Source organism: Neoarius graeffei, chromosome 23 (assembly GCF_027579695.1).
Source record: "Neoarius graeffei isolate fNeoGra1 chromosome 23, fNeoGra1.pri, whole genome shotgun sequence".
Taxonomy (NCBI): Eukaryota; Metazoa; Chordata; class Actinopteri; order Siluriformes; family Ariidae; genus Neoarius; species Neoarius graeffei.
The window spans coordinates 39,174,344-39,196,258 of NC_083591.1; the positions used below are offsets into that span (position 1 = coordinate 39,174,344).

The window sequence follows — 21,915 nt, forward strand, 5'->3', positions numbered from 1 at the left end:
TTCAGGCAGCAATCGAACCGCACTCGTACGGCATTCGAAGTACATTCTTAATATTCTTACAGCATTCTAGATATTCCTACTGTGTTCCAACTACATTTGAACTGCATTCGAAAGCTAATACACCCAGAATGTGCAAGAATCATTCGAGGCGGGTTCAAAGTGCATTCTAAGTATTCGAATGGCATTCTTACAAAGCTGTAAGAATGTTGGTCAGTTTGAAATTCCCGCCCGAATGTGCCATAAATTTTGAAAAATTTTTCATTCCGGCTGGTTCTGCTTGATTCCTGATAATTCTGAATAAGTGTGACGGGGCCTTTAAGCGAACATAAACAAGTTTCCTAGTCTCTGTTCTCATTTCAAAGCTTCAGTAAACTCAGTCCAAGTCCATTATGACTTTAGCTTAACTTGCAACATCAACACATGGTAACAGTGTAAAGCAATACACACTAATGCATCTATACGGTACATGTGCTAACATTGCTAGCGGCTAATACACTAATCACGAATAGCATTTACAATTTTCACACTGTAACGTGCAGAAACAGCATACCATAAGCCAGGGGCGTGTTTAGCCTATTTTTGGGGGTGCTCAAGCACCCCCAAAAACGAGCTCAGCACCCCCTAGCTCAGCACCCTCAAAAACACTGCTTTTGGACGTAATTTTCAGAAATAAGTGCCCTTGTGCACTGCGCAATGAATGTGTGCGCGGGCGTGTGTGTGTTCTTGAATTCACCTGTTATGTGATAGTTCTATGACCAGTAAAATACCTCTCCTCCTTGCGTCCCCTCTGATTGAGTTGCCTGTCCGCGCGAGTGCTTGCTACGACATGGTGGTTTTTTTTAACTGGATTCCACGCCGATGAGGAACTCGAAGTAGCACCTGAGTATTACTGGCATAGCGAGATGTGAAGGTACGGACTGAAGTTACAATTGTTAAACACAACACAATAATATGCATAATGCAATATTGATGTTCCCTGGTCTATGAACAGAATGATAAAAACGACATTTATCATCCATATCGAGATACTTTGTGGTTGTAAATGTGTAGATATCATAGTTTATTGGGTCAGCTTCTGTTAAAACATTGCATAAGTCTAGTCTTGTCTAGTCTAGTCTTCTTGTCTAGTTAAGTCTAGTCTAAATGCGGAATAAACTTGGAAACACTGTCGTTCAAGCCAGGTGCCTCTGTCAGCTCTGGGGGCTAAGCACCCCCAAAGATCAGATGCTAGAATCGCCCCTGCCATAAGCACACAGAAGTATTTACCTTCCACAAGCCTCCTAATAACTTTTACCTGTCGGTAAGCTCTGCATCCACCATGGTATTTGTCATAATTCTCTGGCTCGGATATTCTCTCCATATGTTTGCTTATCGTATCTCGTCTCTCTACTTCTCTAAACTCACACATGCTACGGAGTCTCTGACATCCTGCCCCAACAATGATCTGATTAGGCTCCTACTTTAATCACATCCAATACAATTAAAGAATTAGCAAGATAGACAGTTTGACATGGAGGTTAGGTAGTAACTGAGCACGTTTTAACCTGTGTACTACAAGCAAGCTATTTGAATTTCAATTAACTTTATTAACACATGACAAACATTTCATTATCAACTCCTTTTAGAATTATTTTACTTTGTAAATGTATTATAACTTTTTAAATAAACACCGTATATGAACTTAAAATCTTTTAATTGCTTTTAACAGCATTTAACAAATTATTTATTACTTTTAAAATTTATTTATTTTCTGCCTATACCTTTTAGTACGCTGGGCTACAGTACTATATAAATGGAACACATTATTATTATTATTATTATTATTATTATTATTATTATTATTATTATTATTATTATTAAGGTAGGTTCACATGTCATCTCTTGCCTCTAAAAACCTTTTTCAACAAGAAGTAATAACCCACAGAATCCAGGCAGCAATTTGTCGTTGCTAACCACTCAGCGACATCATAAAAGATATGAACTGATTCAGAGCTTTCTTTAAAAATATATCTCAGCAAATAACCAACGTGGACTGGGGTAAAGCACACAATGAAAACAATCATGTTTGCTGTGATTATAGCCACAACGCTCTTCCTTTGGTCGATAATTTCCTTCTCTGAGCACTGACTGATGTCCTTAAATGACCTTAGCAGTGTCCAGATTGCTTGTGTTGAACAGGTTGTGACGGTGAATATTGGCAGAAGATACCCAAGAACCTCCAAAACTAACAAGAACTCAATGCTCATCTGCTTTTGTCCATTGCGCTCATAGCATGTCTTTAACACTTTTGGAGCCATATTTTGACTGAAACTTATGGTGAGTGTTATGAGTACAAGCCAGATGAAAGCACATATCCCACCCGTTATCTTCTTTCTCCTGGCCTCTGAGGCACGTGAGGTTTTGTTCTGCATGGGGAACCTGATGGCCATGTAACGATGGATGCTGATGGCTGTGATGGTGAAGATGCTAACATACATGTTTAGGTAATGCACACATATAAGTAATGTGCAGAAGTGTGTCTGTTTCATCGGGCAGTAGGTCTCGATTATGCGGAAGGGCAGGAAAAGGGTCAGTAAGAGGTCTGCCAGCAGGAGGTTAAGCATGTAGATGCGAATGTCTGTCCACTGGGGGATGCGTCTGAAGTACCACAAGGCTGAGGTATTCATGATGAGGCCTAAAATAAACACAGATGTGTAGGCCACACGCTGGAAAATAACAAGGCCCATTTCAGATGTGTTCCGCACCACACTGCAATTAAACATAGTCTCCTGAGACAAAGCAACCAGAGGAGAGAAAGAGAACATATGAGAGCAGTCAAGCAGTCAAGAACCTGTCAGCTAAGTAAGCTTCACATGGGACTAAACTACCAGTATAAACGGCAACTGGACCAATTTTAAAGCAGTAAGGAACAGTGCACTGAAACAAGGAGGACATATACATTGCACTGTACTGTTTGGGTTTTTGCCCCATTCTTAATTACATCAAACATCTTAGCCACAGCTAAAAAAAAAAGTTGGAACAGTATGTGGAAAGTGAAATTAAAACCGAAAACAAAGATTTGTAAAAAATCTTTGACCTGTATTGCACTCAAAACAATACAACAGCATATTATTTGATGTTTTGCCTCATGAATTTTACAGATTTTTTTCAAAATAAACACATTTCCATTTTGATTCTTGCAACACATTTTGAAAAAAAATGTTGGGATGGTAAACCACTATGTAATGTTGCCATTCCTTCTCACAACAATTAAATATGTTTAGGGACTGAAGGCACCAAGTGATGAAACATTTCAGATGTTATTTTGTCCCCTTCTTCCTGCAAATAGGTCTTAATGTGTATGACGGTACAGTGTTGTCATTGTCATATTTTTCGTTTCAAAGTTCGCCACACATTCTCTATAAGAGACAGAGGGGTCAGGCACCCTTTTCTTCCACAGCCATGCCTTTGTAATGTGTGCAGAATATGGATTTGCATTGTCTTGTTGAAATATCCCTGGAAAAGATGTTGTCTTACTCCAAAATCTCAGTGTACTTTTCTGCATTAATGCTGCCATCACAGAAGTAAACATTACCTTTGCCAAGGGCACTGACACAACCCTGTACCATGACAGACCCTGGCTTTTGGACTTACTTCTGGTAACAGTCTGGATGGTCCTTTTCATCTTTGGTCCAGAGTACACAGTGTCCATTTCTTACAAAGAAGACCTGGAATACTGATTCATCAGACCACAATATACATTCCCACTGTGTGATGGTCTATCCCAGATGCCTCTGAGCCCAGAGAACTCAATAGCGCTTCTGTACACAGTTAACATGAGGCTTTCTTTCTGCACAGTAAAGTTTTAACTGATATTTGTGGATATAATTCTGTATTTTAGTGCTTGACAAAGGTTTGTCAAAGTAATCCCATGTGGGTATATCAGCTATAAATGAATGATGGTTCTTGATGCAGTGCTGTCTGAGGGATCGGAGATTATGGGTGTTCAGCTTAGGCTTGCACCCTTGCCATTTACACACAAATTCCTCCAAATTCCTTGTTTCATTTAATGACATCATACACCATCGAGTGTGAAATATCCAAATCCCTTCCTATCTTTCTTTGAGGAACATTGTTTTTATACATTTTAATAATTTTCTCATACATTTATTGACAAACTGGATATCCTCTGCCCATCTTTGCTCCTCAAAGGCTAGACCTTTCCTGGATACTGCTTTTGTACCAAATCATGATTACAATCATCTGTTGACATCACCTATTTCAAATCATATCATTAATTAATTGTTTTATCTCATTACTAGCCCTAAATTGGTCCCACCCCAACTTTTTTTGCAATGTGTTGCAGGCCTGAAACACAGGAATGGATGTATATTAACAAATGAAATGAAGTTGACCAAACAAATTGTTATTGTCCAGTTGTGCCTCTTCCTCATTCCTCTTGTCTCAGGTGTTTCCCTTCCCCTTTGTTTCTTGTTTCTCTCTCTGTGTATCTGGGTGTGACTCTCCTGCTCTCCTACTATGGCCAATCAACTCCTGCTGCCAATCTGTCTGCACACCTGCAATCCATCCAGCAATCAAGCCCCAGCAGTATATATACAGTGGCGCTTGAAAGTTTGTGAACCCTTTAAAATTTTCTATATTTCTGTATCAACATGACCTAAAACAACATCAGATTTTCACATAAGTCCTAAAAGTAGATAAAGAGAGCCCAGAGACAAATGAGACAAAAATATTATACTTGGTCATTTATTTATTGAGGAAAATGATCCAATATTACATATCTGTGAGTGTCAAAAGTATGTGAACCTTTGCTTTCAGTATCTGGTGTGACCCCCTTTTGCAGCAATAACTGCAACTAAACGCTTCCAGTAAATGTTGATCAGTCCTGCACACCGGCTTGGAGGAATTTTAGCTCGTTCCTCCATACAGAACAGCTTCAACTCTGGGATGTTGGTGGGTTTCCTCACATGAACTGCTCGCTTCAGGTCCTTCCACAGCATTTCGATTGGATTAAGGTCAGGACTTTGACTTGGCCATTCCAAAACATTAACTTTATTCGTTTATTCGTTTATCATTGTTGGTCGACCACTCCTGGGGAGGGTAACAATGGTCTTGAATTTCCTCCATTTGTACACAATCTGTCTGACTGTGGATTGGTGGAGTCCAAACTCTTTAGAGATGGTTTTGTAACCTTTTCCAGCCTGATGTGCATCAACAACGCTTTTTCTGAGGTCCTCAGAAATCTCCTTTGTTCATGCCATGATACACTTCCACAAACATGTGTTGTGAAGATCAGACTTTGATAGATCCCTGTTCTTTAAATAAAACAGGGTGCCCACTCACACCTGATTGTCATCCCATTGATTGAAAACACCTGACTCTAATTTCACCTTCAAATTAACTGCTAATCCTAGAGGTTCACCTACTTTTGCCACTCACAGATATGTAATATTGGATCATTTTCCTCAATAAATAAATGACCAAGTATAATATTTTTGTCTCATTTGTTTAACTGGGTTCTCTTTATCTACTTTTAGGACTTGTGTGAATATCTGATAATGTTTTAGGTCATATTTATGCAGTAATATAGAAAATTCTAAAGGGTTCACAAACTTTCAAGCACCACTGTACCCCAGCTCTGCAACCCAGTCTTCACCAGATTGTTCAGGCTACTTGTATGATCCACTGCCTTCGTGGTCCCAGTCTGTCAGCCACCCCATTCTGCCAACTGGTCTTCAGTCCTGCTCTGCCTGTCTTTACCTGCTGAACTGCTAGTTTTGAGTCTCACTTTTGGGTCCAGTCATCTCTCCACACTTAACAGAAATGCAAGTCAAAGTATGAAGGTACTTCAAAAAGTTATCAGCCTTACCCAGAAACAAGAGTCATAATTCCCATTTTGGTGCATAACTGTATACTATAAAGCCTTATATCACTGTCCACAAAAACTCAAATGTTTTTTGTCATTTCTTTGCAGGTGACACCCTTTGAAAATCAGTTGGTGAGAGGGTAGCCAAAAAATGGACAAAAAAGAAGCCAGAGCTGTAATCAAGTATCTGTATAAAAAGGGAATAACCCCCAAGGAAATCCATGAAGACATGGTCAACACACTTGGTGAGGACTCGCCTTGCTATTCAGCCATAAAGAAGTGGGTTGCTGATTTCAAGCAGGGCAGGGAAAGCACCGAAGATGGCCCACGGTCTGGACGCCCAAAATCAGTGACCATGGACGATCACTGGAGGCCATTCACCGCATGGTCATGAATGACAGACATGTGACTGTCCAACACATAGCAGAAACCATGGGCATCAGTGCTGGCTCAGTTCATGCTGTTTTGACTCTCATCTTGGAGATGAGAACTGTTTGCAAGATAGGTGTCCCAAATGTTGACACCAGAACAAAAGTTGAACAGACTGGAAATTTTGAAGACACTTTTGGCTCATTTTCAGGCTGAGCCAGCCTAATTCCTCAGGTGATTTGTGACCCAGGATGAGACATGGGTTCACCACTTTGATTCTGAATCAAAGAATCAAAGCAAACAATGGAAACACACTGGTTCTCCGCCTCCCAAAAAGTTCAAACAATTGGCATCTGTTGGTAAGGTATGGCTTCTGTGTTTTGGGACAGTGAGGAATTGCTCATGATTGACTTCTTGCAAAAAGATCAAACCATTAATGGGGACTACTATCCATTAGGGTTGCAACAAATAAAAGAAGCAATCAAAAAAAAAGGAGAGGAAAGCTTCGAGATGGCGTGCTGTTGCTTCAGGACAAAGTGCCAGTCCACACAGCACAGGTGGCAGTGACAGAAGCAGCCAAATGTGGCTTTGAACTGTTGACCCATGCACCTCGCTAACCCGACCTGGCACCGTCTGACTTCTATCTGTTCCCCAAACTGAAATCCCACTTGTGTGGTCACCATTTTCAGAGTGGTAATGAAGTAATCCATGCTGTTGAGGAGGGTCCATCCATTATCCGTAACCACTTATCCCAGGCAGGGTCACAGGCAAGCTGGAGCCTATCCCAACTGACTATGGGCAAGAGGTAGGGTACACCCTGGACTAGTCACCAGATCATCGCAGGACTGATACATAGAGACAAACAACCATTCACACTCAGTCAATTTAGAGCCACCAATTAGCCTAACCTGCATGTCTATGGACTGTGGGAGAAACTGGAGCACCCGTAGGAAATCCACGCAGACATGGGGAGAACATGCAAACTCCAGACAGAAAGGCCCCTGTCGGCTACTGGGCTTGAACCTAGAACCTTCTTGCTGTGAGGCAACAGTGCTAACCACTACACCACCATGCCACCCTGTTGAGGAAGATCTGGAGGCTCAAGATATAACCTTCCCTGAAAGGCTAGCAAAGCTTGAACATCGGTGGACCAAGTGCATTGAAGTTAAAGGAGACTATGTTAAAAAATAATACAAGAATAATCTTTCTCCTGTGACGTTTTCTGGGTGAGGCTGAGAACTTTTTGAAGTACCGTCGTAAATTTAGAAGTCACAGCTTTCTTTTTTATATTTGTATTTACCATACTGTCCCAACTTTTTCTCATTTGGGGTTGTAATCTGGGGTTTATGTAAATCTAATCATTCTTGCCTCTGTCACATGTAACCTATATTTAAATTGAAGTTTAGCGCTTTATCTGCTTTCATATGTTTACATAGTTCATTAGTTAATGATTGATACTTCAGGAGTTGAATATTGCTTGTTGCAAACAAATCCTAAACTGTACAGTAGCATAGAATGGGAGTAAAATGAGCATGTACTGAAATTATTGTAGCCCATTGCAGTTCACATATAATGAATCAGAAATTGGTGCAACTACTTCTGTGGTGGGAGTACGGTAAATGTGTGCCAGTATGAACTGATGTGTAGTATTATACCACTCATATAATCCTTTTTATGATTATTGCCTGCTTAAACACTTTAGTTTTAAACTGCTGCACTCATTGCAGGTGGAGGAATTAGAAATAAACACTCATTATAAACATGTTCCCCCCAGACTGCCACTGTTAACACACTCACTAATGATTTGATTGAGTATGGCAGAAGCATTGCACAATCTTGTCACACATGATGAAACAAATTGTTCAGGCTTATTAGACAACAGTATGTCATGTAGAAAATCAGTCAAAATTCTCCACAACAAAAATTTCTAGATCTTGGATCATTCTTGGCTTACAATAATCACACTAAATGACTGTGTGACAGATTCACAACCCCACGTATGGTATGGTATGGTATGGTATGGTATGGTATGGTATGGTATGGTATGGAAAATGCAAATTTAAAAAAAGAAAGCAGAAATTTCTAAATATACTTTAACTTGCATTTAATTGTAGACAGTATGAACACGAGATATTTCCTGTTCTGCAGTAATGAGGTAAAACAATTAAATAATGATGTGATTTGAAATAGGTGATGTCAACAGGTGATTTGTAATCATGATTTCATACAAAAGCAGTATCCAGGAAAGGCCAAGCCTTTAAGGAACAAAGATGGGCGGAGGATCTTGATTTTATTAACAAATGCATGAGAAAATTATTGAAATGTTTAAAAATAATGTTCCTCAAAAAAATACACAAAGTGATTTGGATATTTCACCCTCTACTGTGCATAATATCATTAAACGATTCAAGGAATCTGGAAGAAATTTGGTGTGTAAAACGCAAGAGTACAAGCCTAAGCTGAACACAAGTGATCGCTAATCCATCAGACGGCACTGCATCAAGAACCGTCATTCATCTGTAGCCGATATAACCACATGGGCTCGGGATTACCAGACGTGGACAGTAATGAAGTACATTTACTTGAGTACCGTACTTACAGTGGTGCTTGAAAGTTTGTGAACCCTTTAGGATTTTCTATATTTCCGCAAAAATATGACCTAAAACATCATCAGATTTTCACACAAGTCTGAAAAGTAGATAAAGAGAACCCAGTTAAGCAAATGAGACAAAAATATTATACTTCGTCATTTATTTATTGAGGAAAATGATCCGATATTACATATCTGTGAGTGGCAAAAGTATGTGAACCTCTAGGATTAACAGTTGATTTGAAGGTGAAATTACAGTCAGGTGTTTTCAGTCAAAGGGATGGCAATCAGGTGTGAGTGGGCACCCTGTTTTATTTAAAGAACAGGGATCTGTCAAAGTCTGATCTTCACAACACATGTTTGTGGAAGTGTATCATGGCACGAAAAAAGGAGATTTCTGAGGACCTCAGAAAAAGCATTGTTGATGCTCATCAGGCTGGAAAAGGTTGCAAAACCATCTCTAAAGGGTTTGGACTCCACCAATCCACAGTCAGACAGATTGTGTACAAATGGAGGAAATTCAAGACCATTGTTACCCTCCCCAGGAGCGGTCGACCAACCAAGATCACTCCAAGAGCAAGGCGTGTAATAAGCGGTGAGGTCACAAAGGACCCCAGGGTAACTTCTAAGCAACTGAAGGCCTCTCTCACATTTGGCTAATGTTCATGAGTCCACCATCAGGAGAACACTGAACAACAATGGTGTGCATGGCAGGGTTGCAAGGAGAAAGCCACTGCTCTCCAAAAAGAACATTGCTGCTCGTCTGCAGTTTGCTAAAGATCACGTGAACAAGCCAGAAGGCTATTGGAAAAACGTTTTGTGGATGGATAAGACCAAAATAGAACGTTTTGGTTTAAATGAGAAATGTTATGTTTGGAGAAAGGAAAACACTGCATTCCAGCATAAGAACCTTATCCCATCTGTGAAACATGGGGGTGGTAGTATCATGGTTTGGGCCTGTTTTGCTGCATCTGGGCCAGGACGGCTTGCCAGCATTGATGGAACAATGAATTCTGAATTATACCAGTGAATTCTAAAGGAAAATGTCAGGACATCTGTCCATGAACTGAATCTCAAGAGAAGGTGGGTCATGCAGCAAGACAAAGACCCTGAGCACACAAGTTGTTCTACCAAAGAATGGTTAAAGAAGAATAAAGTTAATGTTTTGGAATGGCCAAGTCAAAGTCCTGACCTTAATCCAATCAAACTGTTGTGGAAGGACCTGAAGCGAGCAGTTCATGTGAGGAAACCTACCAACATTCCAGAGTTGAAGTTGTTCTGTATGGAGGAATGGGCTAAAATTCCTCCAAGCCGGTGTGCAGGACTGATCAACAGTTACCGGAAACATTTAGTCGCAGTTTTTGCTGCACAAGGGTGTCACACCAGATACTGAAAGCAAAGGTTCACATGTACTTTTGCCACTCACAGATGGGTAATATTGGATCATTTTCCTCAGTAAATAAATGACCAAGAATAATATTTTTGTCTCATTTGTTTAACTGGGTTCTCTTTATCTACTTTTAGGACTTGTGTGAAAATCTGATGTTTGAGGTCATATTTATGCAGAAATATAGAAAATTCTAAAGGGTTCACAAACTTTCAAGCACCATTGTAAGTACACTTTTTGAGTATCTGTACTTTACTTGAATATACCTTTTTTTGGAAACTTATGACTTTAACTTCACTACATTTGAAAGACAAATATCATACTTTTCACTCCACTACATTTCTGTCAAGGTCCTCATTACTATGAAGCAGCTTTGAAAGTGAGTGTTATTTTCTTTTCTTTTTGAAAGCATGAGTGTTTTTTTCATAGGTGACACTGAGACAGCCGATCAGTAATCGCTAGGGTCACATCACGTCCATAGACTGTATAAAATCAAGTTCAGTGATTTTATATCTGTGATTTTGTATCTGTGATTGTGCCTGTTCTTTATTATTTTTAAGGGAAAGGACTGTTCAAAATGTAAACGCCTCGAACAGCATGTCAGAGAACTGGAGGAAGATAGGCAGCGGTTAAGCCTGCAGCTGGATACATTTAATGGTAAGTTTGGACTTGATAAATTTATTGGCCAGATTTTGAAGCTTTTACTCTCTCTTTCTTCAAATAGTGTAATAACTTAGTTTAGACACATCCGAAATCTAAAGCGGACTAAAATATTTGAAAATGTAGATGGTAATAGTGATTTCTGTGATACAATTCTGTGATTTCTTAGATCTGAGAAATATGCTGCCTGAGGTCTTGGCCAGCCATCACCAGCTCCCAACCAGCCATCACCAGCCAACCAGTCAACCAAGAACAGGCAAATGATGATGTAAGTGAATTTTGTAAGAGCATCCATTTACCTCCCAAGCAATAGCCTTGAGCCAGCCATCCCTCAAATCAAATAGCCTGCTGTCAAGTCAAACAAGCCTGTTGTTAAAATGTCCAAATGTTATCAGTAAATTTATAGTAGATCATGAAGTTAAGTTCAGAATTGTCAGCCAATGTTAACTGATGGGGGTGAGGAGGCTTCATATAGCCTATATAACAAGTTTGTGATTTTTCTTCTGAATTTCAAGGTTGTCATTGGAGGAACCCTCAGGGTCAGAAAAATTTAATTGCAAAGATGCAACCACCAACTCCCGACCAAGCTGGTGTGCGACCTGCTAGGAGTTGTATTTTCAAAAAGAGAGATGGCCACCTCGTCCCTGACTGGACAAAAGGGCAGTGCCAAAGACGAAATAAAACCACCACTGTAGGCCACCGCGGTCAAAGCTATTTTTGATAAGTTTAGCCATTTTGTGTGTCTAATCTGCTGCACGTATTAAGATATACAGTATATGCCATTTTTGCAAATTAACACCACTACTACTGCCATTATGTTTATGTTGTACCGCACCATTATCACAAAAGAAACTGACCTTTAGAATGTTGCCATGTCTTTTACTGTTTAATCACATATGGGATTATGTTTTTCACATTACTTTGCAGAATGCACTCTGCAGAAATTTCCCAATGTGGAACTATCCATCCTGAGGGGAGCTGTCAGGAATAAGTTAAACAATGTCAGCAAGCTGTTCAAGAAAACACAGTAAGTGTACTCAACAGTGAACACACACACACACACACACACACACACACACACACACACACACACACACACACACACACACAGGCATCAGGAAGGTCACCACAGTCTTAATCCATAGTCAGCCTGTGTAGCTCATTGTATAATTAAAGGAGAATTCTGGCAAATTTTTAAAAGTAAACAATCCATGCCCCATGAGAATGGCCAGGATAGGGCTTAACAAAAAAAAAAATGCTGCAATACAACTGCATGTTGAAATTGGCTGGAATTCTCCTTTTAGGCTAGCATTTCTTTTGACCCACTGACACTGCTGTAAAATAGAAATCCATATACATTAGTAGCCTATGGCAAACATTGTGTTATATCTTTTGCTAGCTAAATAAATACATACATACATAAATCATTAATCTGTATTATATCTCTTTCTCTGTTCCTCTCTCACACACCTAGGGCTGAAGCTGGATCCGATGGACCCTGATCCTTCAGACATTGATTTATTAGTGGAAAATAAAAACTTTAATTATATACAGATTGATTCTTCTGTTTTTATTTTAGGCAGATGGAAGCATGAAATCATTTAAGTGGGTTTTTTACGTTTGTGGATACAATTAGGCTATTTATTATTGTTTGCTGTGTGAATTATTGTAGCCTACTTTTGAAACTTGAATAAGAAAACCATGGTTTAAAAAGCATGGTTTGGTTGAAAAAAAAAAACATGGTTTATGGCAAAGATTATACCATAGTGAAACCATGGTTAAATCATAGTTAAACCATAGTCATGAACCATGGTTTTCATGGTTACCCAAAAAACCATGAATAACTATAAACCATGGTAAAACCATGGTTAGTTTTCATAGTAAAACCATGGTTAATTTTCGTAAGGGTAGTTAGCTTCTCTACTGTTGAAAATAGCACACGGGCATTGTTCATATTCCTGTTGATAATGTTGAAGAAGAAAGACTGTCTTGCTTTACCAATTTCATAATTATATTTACAAAGCATCTCTTTATGGATTTGATAATGGATGTGAAGTTTAGATTTGCGCCATTTTCTTTCAGTCTTCCTACATTCTCGCTTTAGCAATTTAACAGCTGGGTATTGCTTTCATGGTGCTTTCTGCTTGTCATTGACTCTTTTGATTTTGAATGGAGCAATATCATCCATAATTTGGGTCATATTTAAATTAAAAATTTCCAGTAAGTCATCTACAGAGTCTGACATTTTAGTTGAGATCCGTGAGAGAGCTTGCTCAAAGAGAACACGTGTTGTCATTTATGACTCTCCTACCCATAGTCATAGAGCTGTTCTGAATGTGAAGGGACATAGAAACATCAGAGAAAACACAGAAATGATCAGATAAGGCCAGGTCAACAACAGTAGTAGAAACAGTAAGACCCTTTGCGATAACGAGGTCAAGGGTATGACCACGAGAATGGGTCGGCCCCTGTACATGTTGTACTAGGTTGAAGTTGTCAATAAGTGCAAGTGGCATAAGTGTTTTCAGGATTATCTACATGCAAGTTAAAATCCCCAGATATAATAAGACAGTCAAACTCTAAGCAAATGACTGACAACAGTTCACCAAACTCTTCCAGAAAAACTTTGGCTGAATGTCTCGGAGGCCTGTAAATAGTTAATAACGATATGTTAGGAGAGCATGTAACAAGTGCACATAAGTGTTCAAAGGATGTAAAATCACCAAGTGAGGACTGTTTACATTGAGAAGAGGCTTTGAATATATTTGCAATCCCTCCACCTTTCCCATGTCAGGTACTAGCACTCATAAAATTAAAATTTGGGGGAGCTGCTTCAATAAGGGTGGTAGCACTCTTTGCTTGATTCAGCTATGTTTCAGTTAGAAGCAAAAAATCAAGAATGTGTTTGCAAATAAGATCATTAATTAAAAATGACTTTTTAATTGAGGTATGTAAACGTTTTATTCCAAGAGAAAGCTTGCAACGAAGTTGTCTGTGCTTTTAGAGCTAGCAGTAATGTTGCAATAGCTATGCAGTCTGGTTAGTCAAATGACTTTCTATGGATTTGGCCGCCAAGTTGCCATGGCCTTGTCCACGGCTAATGTTTACACATAGCTAGTTAACTTGGACACTGTTAGTTAGCATGTAAAAACAGAGGTATGCTAACATGAATAATGTTAACTTATCTGAAGTCCTTTCAGAAATATGTTTTAGCATAAGCTTACCAAATAAACAGAATGTAGAAATCTTTCTTTTCTAGTTACATTAGCTAGCCAATACGATTTCGAGTTTGAAATGAGTTTGCTAGCGTGTCAGGTTGAGTTTCACTGACTAGCAAGCTTAATGTTAAACCACCATGATGGCACAGCATGCATTCATTTTGTGAATTCACATTTCTGTTGTTGGTAACGGCATTTGGTTTTGTAAGCGTTGTGACAATAATATAGCAATACGTTGACAGAAAATGTACTTTTAATACTTAAGTATTTTTAAAAGCAAGTACTTCAGCACTTTAACTTAAGTAAAAAAATGACTGGACAACTTTCACTTGTATCCGAGTAACATTTGACCAGGGGGATCTGTACTTTGACTTAAGTAATGAAGTTGGGTACTTTGTCCACCTCTGGGGATTACTTTGACAAATCTTTGTCAAGCACTACCGTACAATACAGAGTTACATCCACAAACGCCAGTTAAAACTTTACTGTGCAAAAAGTTTTATATAATAAAAAGTAATAAGTTTTATATTAACTGTGTACAGAAGCGGCGTCAGCTTCTCTGGTCTCGGAGGCTTCTGGGATGGACCATCATACAATGGAAATGTGTATTGTGGTCTCATGAATCAGTGTTCCAGGTCTTTTTTGTAAGAAATGGACACTGTGTACTCCGGAATCAGAAATGAAAAAGGACCATCCAGACTGTTACCAACAAGAAGTCCAAAAGCCAGGGTCTGTCATGGTATGGGGTTGTGTCAGTGCCCTTGGCAAAGGTAACTTTCACTTCTGTGGTGACTGCATAAATGCAGAAAAGTACATTGAGATTTTTGAGTAAGACGACATTTTTTCCAGAGATATTTCAACAAGACAAAGCAAAACCACATTCTGCACACATTACAAAGGCATGGCTGTGGAAGAAGAGAGTACCTGTCCCTTCTGTCTCTTATAGAGAATGTGTGGCAAATTTTGAAATGAAAAACATGACGAAGATGACCCTGTTGCACACTTTTAAGACCTGTTTGCAGGAAGGATGGGACTGAATAACACCTGAAACGCTTCATCACTTTGTGTCTTCAGTCCCTAAACATCATTAAGTGTTGTGAGAAGGAATGGCAACGTTACAAAGTGGTTTACCATCCCAACTTATTTTTGAAATGTGTTGTAAAAATCAGAATGGAAATGTATTTATTTTGAAGAAGCAAAAAAAAAAAAAATCATGAGGTAGAACATCAAATAATATGCTGTTGTATTGTTTGAGTGCAATACAGGTCAAAGATTATTTACAAATTATTGTTTTCAGTTTTAATTTCAGTGTCAACAGTCTCATCTTTATCTGGTTTGGTGTTGTAGTATCATCATATCAGTCTGATACTATCGAGAACACTGTTACAATTTTATATCTTGCACATGACTTCCTGGATGAACTCAGGCTTTGCTCATGAAAATATCTTCCTTTTTTTGTATTAAAAATAGCAACTGAAATAAAAAAGAACCTGTGATTCAATAATTTTCATAATCGTTTTTCTTTCTATAGCATGTTTATTGAATTTTTTAAAAATGTTGACTTACCATTATGCACTGGTGACTCTCCTTTTCTCGCAGCTCACAACATCAGAACAGTTTTGAAACACTGCACAGGATCAAAATGGAAATGTCATGTCAGTGCATGCTTATGAGTGACAGACATGGGTAACTTGCCATGTAAAAAGAAAAAAAAACATTCTCAGAATCTTTGAGATATGGTTGTGTGGTTTAAGGTTTTGCGGTTTGTAGCACTAGCTTTACGTATATGCAAAAATGCACGCATTATATGGAAAAATGCTAACACCTTTCAGCCCACTTCCTCTTCGTCACTGGCAAGTGTGTACTGTCACAAATCTACAGGTCTGTGAAAATGGAGAAGTACTTTTGCTTACATTAACCCTCTGGGATCTGAGAGTATTTTCTGGCACTCTAATGATTTTGGCATGCTCTGGTTTTGTTGTCAGTTTCAACAAGTCTCAGCAGTATTTTCAAAGTCATCTGACTTTTTTTTGTATTCAGCACAAGCTCAGTGACAATAACATCCATGCAGTATGTATACCATGATTGTACTTTTAAAAAATAACAGATAAATGAAGATTTTGTGAAAAGCAGTTTTAGAACTGTGTTGGAATGTGTGAAAAAAAACATGACCCTATGCATTGTGACGAACCATTTTGATCACTTGAGGTGATTTTGTTCAGTCTTAGGAGTGGATCAAGCACAAAAACTTAAATCTGCTCCATTGGTTTGGACAATTAACTGGCCATCAAAAAAATTTCCTATTGTTTTGGGATAAAGGGCTGGCAGTGGGAGGGGTATTCAATGAGAAGGGTAAATATTTCCATTCCATTCAATGAGGAGAGTGAAATGCCCTCCCACTGCCAACTCAATCCCATCAGATTAACACTTAATCCCATCAGGTCAAGTCACAATAAGTAAAGAAATGTTTTTCACACATTCCAACACAGTTCTAAAACTGCTTTTTATAAACAGTTTCATTTATCTGGTATTTTACTTTATTTTGCTATTTGACTCTATTCAGTATGTCTTGAAATTAATTCTTGTACTATTTTACTCAGTTTAGAGCTACAACCTACTCTGTTACACAATTACTCTGTCATTTTGCTCCCACTCCAACTCCAAATTTTACTCTCTAAACCAGGGCTTTGAACCGGTTCAAGGAACGGAAACGAAAACCGGGAACTTTTTCTATTTCATATGGAACAGAAACGAAACCAGAAACTTTATTATTTTTTATGTTCCGGAACAGAAACGCTTATTAAAAATAATGGTAACCGGTTAATACCGGTTTTTATTTCGTTCCTCAAAGTTTCCGTAGCCTACAAATAAAAAAGTCATTCTTCTCCTGTGCAAGTTTCTATGACCCGCTGGGGTTCACTTCCTGTGTGACATTCGCTGACTGAATGGAGAGAGCGGGAGGGTGGACTACTATCACGTCTCCACATCTTAAATAAGAGGTAAATATTGCAGTCTATCGTTATTCGAAAACGTCAATTTCAAACACGATATCAATATATTTGTCCATGTTAATGAGAGGCTCACGAACATTAAATGACGTTAACCTCTGTTAGCCTATCAATGCATAGGGCCTGACTAGCCTTTGGTAACACACTAAACGAATTATCTTTCATTTTTGGCACTTTTTCTGTTTGTGTAGATGGGAAGACATACTGAGAATCCAAATCGCCAACATTTGAAATAATAATTGTTTTGAATTATTTCTTGTCTTATTTAATGAAGGTTGTAATAGAATTAGCCTACATTTGGCTTAAGCTGGATGAGACAGAGACATAATTTTATAGCCATTTGTTAAACAGCTGACAGGGAACGTAATTAACCATTCCGGGAACGAAATTTTTTTGTTCTAACCGGTTCGGGAACGTCTATTTAATGGTGGGACCCAAAACCGGAAACGTTAAAATTCCGTTTCTGTTCGGAACGAACCAATAGGAAAAAAATTCTGGTTCAAAGCCCTGCTCTAAACACAAAACAGAGCAAAATTAACTAATAGTAGTTCATACTTATTCTGTCCCTGGGTTTGTACTTACGTATTAGTGCCTGTTATATTGTAAGATACTGCCACCTAATGGCGATGTTAGGTATCATTTCAGTCAAGTGACTTTTAGTCACTTAGACATGTTAGGTATCGTTTCAGTCAAGTTCAGTTTAGTCATAGTCATTTGGGCAGATGGTGAAAGACCGGGGGATCATGTGCTTCCTGTTACTCACTGTGTTCGACTGATGCGGGACAATCTGTGAGTTTATAACATAGCTAAGTTCAGCTGCATGTATTAATATAACTTTATGTTTGTGATTGTGTATGAGGCTAAATGCAGAGAAAGTTGTGCTAGCTAGCAATCCTGAGAAACTTAGCACTGAACTAACAGGTTGCTTTTGTTTAACTTTAATGAAACACTGATAGTTGAAATAGGCCTACTGATTAGCTTTAACAGTTTATTTGAATGGGTAAAGAATGAAAGCACTGTAGACTGAAACATATCTTTATTTTGTTGTTTTTTTCAGTTTCACAAAATTTATGGCTCAAGTAAACCTCCTGAAAGCTCCTTCAGACTCCTGGACCATTTTGTTTAGCTCACTGTCTAGGCTGTGTAGGGTCACATAGCTGAGGGCAGAAGAGTGAAAAGATTAGTCAACACATCAAGTTCATCACCAAGAGCTACATCTCCAACCAGTTAAGATGTCCAGTGTAGATGGTGCCTCTCCCGTCTCCCAATTGGAAGTTAGGTCAGAGTATGGATCAGCTAAAACGTCGAGCTCACGTTGGTCAAGCAAGTCAAGTGCAAGCCTGGCTGCAGCTCAAGCACGGGCTGTAGCTGAAGCTGCCCGCACCAAAGCCGAGTTTGCCAAACGCCAAATCGATATCAAGGTCGAGAAGGCACGGATTGAAGCAAGGCTGAATGCTCTTAAGCAGAAGGGTGAGGCTGAAGCAGCCCTCGCTGCAGCAAGAGTCCTCAAGGCAGCAGCTGAAGGCCCTGATGACGAGTTGACCACTTCCAGCTATCCCAGTAACAATGCCTGAGCCAGTCAAACACATTGAAGAATATATCAAAACTCACTTTAATAATGAGCCTGAAATTAAGAGGGAAGAAAGGCCTCAGGGAGAATCTCAGCCTGAGCCTGAGTACAATGAAACACGCAAACTGTATCACAGTGTGCCACAACTAGCTACCCAATATACACCTGGGTGGGCTACAGCGACACCAGCTGGATGGCAGACTTATCAAGCCTCACCTGTCTTCAACCTAGATACCAGAATAGACAACACACTTTCACAAAGTAGATCAATGTCCAGAACAACAGAAATCTCAGATCTTGCCACCTACCTGGCGCGCCGTGATCTTCTGACTTCAGGGTTCAAGGTCTTTGATAACAAACCAGAGACATATATATCCTGGAAGTCTATGTTTTGCAATGGCATTGAAGGACTAAACCTCATACATGTCAACCTATACGGAATGTCCGTATTTTATACGGATTTGATTCAATAAACGTAGTATACGGGCGTACAAATAAAGTTATACGGATTCTTTAAAAAAACTTCAATATTTATTTAGAGCTATAATCAATTCCCACGATGATAAGAGTGCATAACATTTACAAATGTACTGTACACCACAGAAAGCACAAACAGCCAGTAAAGAGTCTTATGAAATCGCACATTATCTTGTGGTAGCGAGACTTCGTTCCACTTTTGATCACGCGCACACCGCAGTGCAAGAATCCCGCTAACTGGGAAGTAACATTTTGTTTGAAACACGTATTTCCACCTGAGCGACTTTCAATAGCGACTGAAAAGATTCTGAATGGGCACTCCGGCAAGATCAACACAGACACTTGCTGTGACATGCAGCCTCGTGAGGTATTGTGCAGACTGCTAAAAAAGCTGTCATGGAGTACAATTCAGAACATTAGAGTAACACTTTGTGTTTTTGTCGAACATTGGAGCTTTGTATTCATTCTGAAGGTTTATTGTTATTAATATTGAATAAAAAGTAACTTGGATATATCATTGTTAATTATCATTCAAATTTTAGGTAAATTATTTTAATTTGCATCTTATACGGATTTTATAAGGGAAATACAGATTTTGGAGGTTGGTTATACAGGTTTGATTGAGCAAAGGTTGACATGTATGAAACCTGAAAGACAGTGAGGAGCTCAATCTACTTACAAAGTGGTTTGACGGAGAGTCGCTTCAACATGCCCTGAGGATCAGAGCTGTCCACGTGAACAATCCAGAGACAGGCCTCAGACATCTATGGCAACGGCTGGACAAGAATTACGGCTCATCCGAAGCCATTGCAGCATCCCTGTTCAAACATCTGGAGAGTTTCCCCAGGATCTTCTACAAAGACAACCACCTACTACAAGAGCTTGCTGACCTTCTTGAGCTATAAGCAGCAAAGAATGAGGGTTATCTTCCAGGCCTCAGTTTTCTTGATACATCAAGAGGAATAAACCCCATAGTAGAAAAACTTCCGAATAATCTCCAAGAGGCATGGATCAAGCAAGGCACAAGATACAAGAAAGAACATAATGCCATTTATCCACCCTTTTCTTATTTTGTTGAGTTTGTGAACAGTCATGCTGAAATGAAAACAGACCCCAGCTTTATACTACAAGGCTACAACGCACCACATCCCAAAGCAGAAAAGACACTTGTAAAACAGACAAAAATTAGAACACCCATCACAGCAAACAAAACAGAGATTAACACACCTGATCCAAATGCTAATACAACACCGCTTAACCCAGATAAACAATGTCCCATTCATAAGAAGCCACATTCACTTGCTAAAGGTAGGGGCTTTAGAATGAAGACGTTGGATGAGAGAAAAAGTTTACTCAAAGAACATTCGATCTACTACAAATGTTGCATATCTACAGAGCACAGGGTCAAAGACTGTAAAGCGGTGATTCACTGTTCAGAGTGCAACAGCAATAGTCACGTGTCAGCACTACATGCCGGCCCACCGCCCTGGTCAGTGAAAGATCCAAACACACCTACAGAGAGTCAAGGCGGGGAGCCAGACAGCTCAAACTCCATCGAAACCTCATCCAGCTGCACAGAGGTATGTGGAAAGGGGCTACAAGGAAAGTTGTGCTCGAAAATTTGCCTGGTCTACGTCTATCCAAGCAAGTTCCCCGAAAGGAAGAAGAAAATGTATGCAATGTTAGATGACCAGAGCAATGTATCACTAGCAAGGTCTTCCTTTTTTGACATGTTTAACATACAAAGTGAAGCTTTGCCATATACAATGAAGACATGCTCTGGTATAACGAACACCAGTGGAAGAAGAGTCAACGGCTTCATCATTGAGGGGATGGATGGGAAAGTGTCTATGCCATTACCAACACTCACTGAATGTAACCAGATTCCTGATAATAGGAAAGAGATACCGACTCCTGAGGCTGCTGCTCATCACTGTAGGTATCATGCTGCCATCTTGTGTCAGAACTACAATTCCCAGGCAACTTCCGCGTGACCTACGTCACGCGTGGGCAGGATCACCTACGTCAGTCCGCCACGCACGCATAAATCCAAGCGGAAGCTCCGCCATGTTGTCTCTCGCGTTTGGCTTCCGATGAATCTAGACGCATAAAGAGGCGCTCTCCATCAAAAAGACGTCTTTCTTGCAAGATCCATCACTCAGCGCGATTTTCTTTCTTACCCTTGGCAAAGGTAAACTCTAGAGTCGCGCGATCTTTAAACTCAACCTGAGTTACAACCGGTTTACTTGTATTAGAAGTGACGTCACGACTGCAGCCCAGGCAGTTAAAAGTTAAGAAGCGATTGAATCCTTTTTAACTCAAAAGCGCTGTGCATCTTTTTCTGATCAGAGACTTTTCCTCACGAACGCTGAGGTTCGGACCAAGAATCCTCTGCTTTCCACGGGAACCACCCAAGTGCTCCGCTGGACCCGAAAGTTTTCTACGCCTCCATCCCGAGCAGCTCACGGGCTCCCACGGCGAGGCCTGAAACTACACCGGCGAATAGTTCTTCATATCTTGCTAAAGGCAGGATTAAGTAAGATTTTGGCATTTGGGCATAATTAGGATAGTCTTAGGAATTTGCTTTTATTGAAATAGTGTGAATTTAAACCCAGGTTTATTGTTACACTGTTGAACACGCAGCGTGTTGATTTATTTTGGTTCTATGTTCTCTCAATTGTTTAATAGATAGGCTGGCATGCTCCTTCTCTCTTCTCTCTCTCTCTCTCTTATTCTGACTAACTTTAATTTCCTTATCATACATCTTGAC

The 21,915-nt window shown here is 39.5% G+C and overlaps 1 protein-coding gene across 1 annotated transcript; it reads right to left on the reverse strand.

Moving 5' to 3' along the window:
- Window positions 1-1,445: 1,445 nt before the first annotated feature.
- Window positions 1,446-15,959, reverse strand: gpr35b (G-protein coupled receptor 35 b). Its single transcript, XM_060906140.1, has 3 exons — window positions 15,916-15,959; window positions 15,657-15,717; window positions 1,446-2,768 (listed from the first exon to the last, which is right to left on the reverse strand). Exons 2-3 carry the CDS (start codon window positions 15,657-15,659, stop codon window positions 1,875-1,877), a joined length of 897 nt encoding a protein of 298 aa, XP_060762123.1. The 5' UTR covers window positions 15,660-15,717; window positions 15,916-15,959; the 3' UTR covers window positions 1,446-1,874.
- Window positions 15,960-21,915: the final 5,956 nt, after the last annotated feature.